The sequence below is a fragment of the Haliaeetus albicilla genome, chromosome 16, assembly GCF_947461875.1.
Source record: "Haliaeetus albicilla chromosome 16, bHalAlb1.1, whole genome shotgun sequence".
Taxonomy (NCBI): Eukaryota; Metazoa; Chordata; class Aves; order Accipitriformes; family Accipitridae; genus Haliaeetus; species Haliaeetus albicilla.
Window position 1 is genome coordinate 16666579 of NC_091498.1, and position 6000 is coordinate 16672578.

The 6000-nt window shown below is 53.4% G+C and overlaps 1 protein-coding gene across 2 annotated transcripts in view; it reads right to left on the reverse strand.

Moving 5' to 3' along the window:
• Nucleotides 1–5549, reverse strand: part of TMEM86A (transmembrane protein 86A) — a 29855-nt gene extending 24306 nt beyond the window's left edge. The window contains exons 1-2 of one of the 2 annotated variants that reach the window (XM_069803694.1): nt 5413–5542; nt 2579–2727 (exon numbers count right to left, since the gene is read on the reverse strand). In XM_069803694.1, the coding sequence (XP_069659795.1) occupies nt 2579–2656 (78 nt within the window). In that variant the 5' untranslated portion in view covers nt 2657–2727; nt 5413–5542. Of the gene's footprint in view, nt 1–2578; nt 2728–5412 lie in introns of both variants that reach the window. The other variant, XM_069803695.1, reaches the window with a different exon arrangement.
• Between the last annotated feature and the right edge of the window lie 451 nt (nt 5550–6000).

Here is a 6000-nt window from a genome sequence, read left to right on the forward strand (position 1 = left end):
GAGTCTAATTTCACTGGAGTTATTATTTCCTCAGTATTATGCAGTTACCCACAGAGAAAGATAACTTTGGCTCTTCTGTTGCAGTCAGTGTACTTTGGATATAGATACTTGAACAGGAAAAGAGAACAGAAGAAATGCATCTCTGTCCATTCAGAGGAATTATGTGCAAGCACAGGCTTCTCTGAACTGGACCCATAATCTCATTGCACAAAGCATGCTTTGGACAACAGACGCCTGTGACTTGAGTGATATACTTGAGTTAATGAAGCCTTTAATCTACAGCACTGCCTGCAGCAGCAATTGGCACTAACTGTTTAATGCAACCACACTGGAACTGGGAAGAGCACAAGAGAAGCCCGTGCTTTCTAGCCTCCAATTTCAGCTACCGATATCTAAGCCCACCCTCTCATAGCAACAGTTACAGCAAAGAATGTCAATGTCATAGCAAGAATGTGCAAGTTCAGTCTGAAAATAATAAATCGTGGCGTGTAACACTATGCCTGGGCTCTAGCTGGCATAAATGAGCACAGCTTTTTGCTCAGTAGGACCAAAGCTTTTAGGCTTCTCCCAAAAGTTGTGGCTGACATAAATGTTACTAAGACCCTGCTAAACTTACCTAAGGTGATGATTCTCTCCCTTATTTCATTTGAGTTCAGATGTTTAGAAATCTTTTCTATAATTCATTTAAATTGGTTTGATTTTTATACAAGTGCCATATTTCCATAATTGTCCATGTGGTATATAAATGTGCATGTTTACAAGCCTCCTGCATAATAAAATCCCAATTTATGATGTATTTAAGTAATGGGGAAAATTACAATGAAAGCAACAATGTTGCATATAAACAAAGAGAACAAGTAAAATTAACCTCTCTACTGTAAGAGTTACTTCTGACTTAAATGGTTGCTAACATTTTATTCATTAATGCAGAAATAATACCCCTCTGTTTAAGAAGCAAAGGCTGAAATAGTTTGAGGTGTGATCTGGCTTGCTTGTTTTCAACAGCAGTTTGAGGATTATGAAACACACTTTCTAATAATAAACCTTTAAAACTATGCTTAGACCTACTACTGCTACAATTGCCCATAGCGCAAAGTCTCTAAGCAACGTGATTTACATCAGGTTTCTATATTCATCTGTATCAGTGTGGTTGGACCCCTCTTCAGAAACTCAAATGATACCCACCCAGTTCTCCAGCCCTATTCCATATTTGTTGCTGGTGAATTACCCTTCCGTATCATACCTTTCAGGTTTTTTGCCCAGTTTTTGTAAGTGACCTTCACACTCCCCCACAGCAACACCCTGCATCTACGCAGGGGTTCGACAAGGGCTGTTCCCAGGAGGGTTGCTGGCTGCTTCCCACTGAAGGGGTATGGGGCTCGACTTGCTTGATGCAGCCAAACCAACATATTCTTCCCCAGCCCAGCTACCTCTGTTTAAAGATCCAAATACATCAGAGGGCAAAAGGGAAGGGATGGGGATTATTAAGATGCAGCTTCTGGGCAAAAATCTGTCCCAAACAGGGAGTTTCACCTCCCTCCCACACATCGGACTGGGCTAGGCCAAGTAAAAGTCAGGTAAAAGATAGGATGTTGTAGGGATGAAAGCCCGCAGTTCATCTTGCTCAGAAAGACACATCGATATCATCTACAACTGCCCCCCAAAAGAGACCTATTCTCAGCCAATTAATGTCTTTATATTTCCCATGCCCTGTTTTCCTTCAGGTTGTCTGAAGCCCTACACTAAGTTTAGCCCTAACTTTAGGGGAAAAATAGGGTCTCTTTGAGCAAGGAGCATTATATAAGTGCCAGAATGACTGCACGTCTCCAGGCTCATCTCCTGCTCGCTTGCGGCCCCTGCAATCATGGTGCCTGCTGGGCAGAAAGGTCCTTAGAGCAAGGGCTACGTCCCACAAGCTCACACTACAAACCGCTTAACCAATAGTGGAAAAAAAAAAAAAACAAACCAAACAGGACAAATATCACTAATGAGGCAGTCTCTGAAAGGACTTTTATTCAGATGGGACCAGTGATGACTGAACAAGAAGGGAATTAAACCTCACATATCCATGAAGCAAATGCGCCATTTATTAATACTGCTCTCTAACCGCAGGCTCTCAGCCCACACGGCTTTATGCAGAAAAGACAGCTCTTAATCAGAGCAGTACTGAGAATAGTAATTTTTAAGAAGGATTCTCCTGCTTGCCTAGCAGAGTAAGCAGTGAAAGCTTCCCTCCAAGGTGACTTCCAACCAGAGTGAGCATTGCTCACCAGCTGGAACAGGACTGGCAGACAAATACATCTTCTCTGCCACAGCCCAGTGCCACGCAAGTCTAGAGTCTGGCATCAGCAGGACCCCAGAGCTTTATCGCAGCTGAGGACCCGGCACAATATGTTAAAAGGTATTTTGGCCCCAGACTCATTTATTTGTGGGCATGCTCCCCCCTCACCACATCTGAATTGTGCAGCACTAGAGACAACAGCTTGGCTAGCTCTGCACAACGCCGCAGTCTCTCCTTACGTGGTCTCTCCTTACGCATGGGGCGGACTTGCCAACCCCCCCGGGCCATGATGCACACCTGGCAGCCAGCGCGAACAAGCAGTCCTAGCCGAGATCTCTCCCTAGGGTCCTCTCCATGGTCCGTGCCTCCTTGCATGGTTTCTTCCAGCTATCAGTTGTACAGCAGACCTGGAGCTCAGGGTTTCTCACTCTCCTTACAAGAGTGTCCTAAAGAAGGAAAGAGGGGGAGACGCAGGAGACTAGGTTGTGCGTAAGTAGTCGGGGCCATCTGCTGCAGTTATGTACAAAGGCCATCGCTTTGAAAACGGGAAGCAAAATCATGTCACTCTCAGCTGTGCTTTTCTAGTGTCCTCCCCATTGAGGCTGTTGCTGCAGTGTACTGGGAGAGGACAGAACACTGTAGACAAATCAATTCCTCTGGCTAATTTGATTATGCCTCAGGTACTGCCCCCACAGAGAGCATCCCCATCGTGTGTCATAGCAGAGATAGCCATGCTGGCTCCAAACACCTGCTCTATCTACACAGCAAAAGGCAGTGCGGTACAGAGATAAGGCCTGGCCCCCAAGGGTAGCACCTAGCTGTGGCCAGACCGATTGCCCACTGCTGTTCCCTTCAGCAAGCGACTTGCCAGAGGGAGCCCACCGGCTGTACGGCCATCCTGCTTCTCACCCCCTGTGCAGCTCCAGCTGGCAGCTGTGCAAGGGCCGCACCATGCTCCCGGGCACCGCACGCTGCTGCACAGCACCCTTTCAGCCTGCCCTTCGCGGACCGCAGCACAGCCGACGCCGGAGCAGCACAGCGCGCTCCTTCGGAGGAAGAGCAATGTGGAAACCCACTGAAGGTGATGTGCAAAGAACTGCCCCGTAACAGACTGAAGCCTTGCAGCTCTTTTTATGAGCTCTTTGGAGGATCAGACGCCCTCCCCTCCCACCTCTACAGCCACGGTAAACAGCTGCAGCTCTGGTCGCAGCTCCCGGTCTCATTGTCCCTCCAGCTCTCCGCAGCTTCAGACCTGCGTCAGTTGCCTTTGGTGAAGCAAAGAGTCTGTACCTCAGGGATGAAGCCAGAGCAGAAACATGCTTTGTTACATGTCAAAAGGGCAAGTGAAGAAAGCAGGGGTTTTTTTTTTAATTTTCCTTCCCAAGTTACCTTCCTAAAGTATAATTTCTGGTGTAGGTAATGCCTTCCGGTCTGAACTATGTACACCCTTCCCAACACATCCTCATACTTCAGTCATTTGTCTCCTCTCAAAGACTGGATGAAATATACTCTTCAAGACCACCCTGATTCACTAGGTTTAACAGCCAAGTACTGCCTCCTGTGAATTATGAAACAAATTCTGCCAGTTTTTGAGCCATTCCAGTATTGTCCCAGCATAAGATTTTACTTCCAAGGTACACGTACACAATTCACTGTAACTAAAAGTGTTACTTAAGGATGAATTTAGCTTATGGCAGAGAAGCACAAAGATACCAAACCTCTTCAGTTATTTTTGAAAAGCACAAGGAAAAAAAAAAAAGTCTGGCACTACAATGGTATAATTTACAAGCTACTTCCCTCTGTCTCTAAAGATAAAAGTCACCCCCAGGCTGCTGATGAACTTACCAGGTACATGTTAATAACAGGGGGAAAATTCATCTGAAATATCAGACAATGCGAGCTGCTGCGCAGAATTGGCAAAGCAATTTAAAAGTTTTGAACCCTGGCTTTGTGAATTAATGGGCAAAGGACAGGATTTCTACCTGTGAGAGAGAACACAACGCACTGGCTGTTTACCAAAATATTTCAAAACAAGATGATAATGGATTCACAGAGAACCAGGATACCAGCAATAGGTGTTCAGTGCTGCAGTGAAGCACCGGGCAACTTTCCCACCAACAGTTAGCTGTTCCTACAGCACGCATTAGTCTGCTGGTGTATTCAGACAAATCCCTCGCTTTCTAGAAGGAGGAACACGCAAAGCAGCATGTCTAAGAGCGCAGCTTCTCTGCTGTTCTGGCTGAAAGCATTTTGTCTCCTTTCAGCACTGAAACACCCTCTCCCTTCACTCACAGGGCCAGGACCTGGTCTTGCTGGCACGAGCCACGGCTGCTTCAGTCACCGGCTTTGCTCCATCAGTCCAGCTGTGCTGCTGCACACATCACCTACCGACAGGACAGCGGCGAGCTGCCACCCGATTTCTGGTTCCATTAATTAAGCATTGTGGCTCCCCCCGGAGACAGGCAGGTGACACCATCCCCGACTCCCGTCGTTCGGCGGTGGAAGTGCCAGGTTGGCTTGTCAGGGGACAACGAGGTCTCGGTGGGAGCTCTGCCCAGCGCGGTGGCCGACACGACCCTCAGCCCCAGCCATCCCCGGGGCGGCAAAGCCACCTCGGGACGGTCGGTGCCCGCGGGGGCCGGAGGATGCTCCCGGGGGCCGGAGGATGCTCGCGGGCGCTGCTGCAGCGCCAGCCCAGGGCGGCCGGAGCGGAGGGGCTCGGAGCAGCTGCAAGCCGTGTAAAGCAGCCGCATCACCGACTTGCTAGAAAGCAGACGTGACAAGAGGAGGAAGAGACGGAGAGACACCCCCCCCCCTTGAAGGCGCACCGCTGGAGCAACAGCTGCCGGCGGGAGGCACCGGCGCGCGGCGAGGGCCGGGGGGAGCACGCGGGGAGGGGAAGGGGGGGGTGTCTCCGCCAACGGTCGCTGCCTCGCGCGGGGGGAGCGGCGGCGGGAGCGGAGCGGAGCGGAGCACCCAGCGCCCTCGGGGGCAGCGCCTCGGGGACCGGGTAGGGGGCACCGCAGGGGGCGGTGGGGGGGAATACCGCCCGGGGAGGGCGTCCCTGCCGGGCGGCCGCCACACGGGGCGCGGGTCCCGCTCCCCCCGCCCGCCGCGCGGCCCGCACTCACCACAGTGACGGGGGACACCATGTCGGCGGCAGCGGCGGGGCGCGTCCTGCTGCTGCTGCCCGCTGCCCTGCCCGCTGTCCTGCCTGCCGGGGCGCTTTTTTAGACAGCGGTGACGTCACCGGCGAGGGGGCCCCCGCGGCGAATGCGCTGCGGGGAGAGGGAGGGGGGGGCGGCCCCGGCCCCGCCCCCGGGGCGCGGGCAGGCGCACCCCGGGCCCGCTGCCGGGCGGGTGCGCGGTTCGCTCGTTCCCCCCCCGCCCCCCCACCTCCCCCGGCGGCGGCGGCGGCGGCAGTGACGCCGTCCCACTCCTGGCGCGGCGCCTGCCAGGCAGCCGGCAGCGGCCGGGTCCTGCGCCGCGTCCCCTCCCCGGCGCGGCGGCCGCAGCGGGGACGCGGCCTGCGGGGTCCCGGGGCGGGGTTGCGGCGGCCCGTGCAAGCCCCGCTCGCGGCCCGTTGCCGGGCCCTTTGGGGCGGGGGGTGCGCAGGGGCTCCCTGCCCAGAACGGCCTCCCCCAGACCCCGTGCCGGGGCAGGGCGCGCCGCCCGGCCCGCCGAGGCGCTAGCGGGGGCTCGCGGCTCCGGCCGCTGGC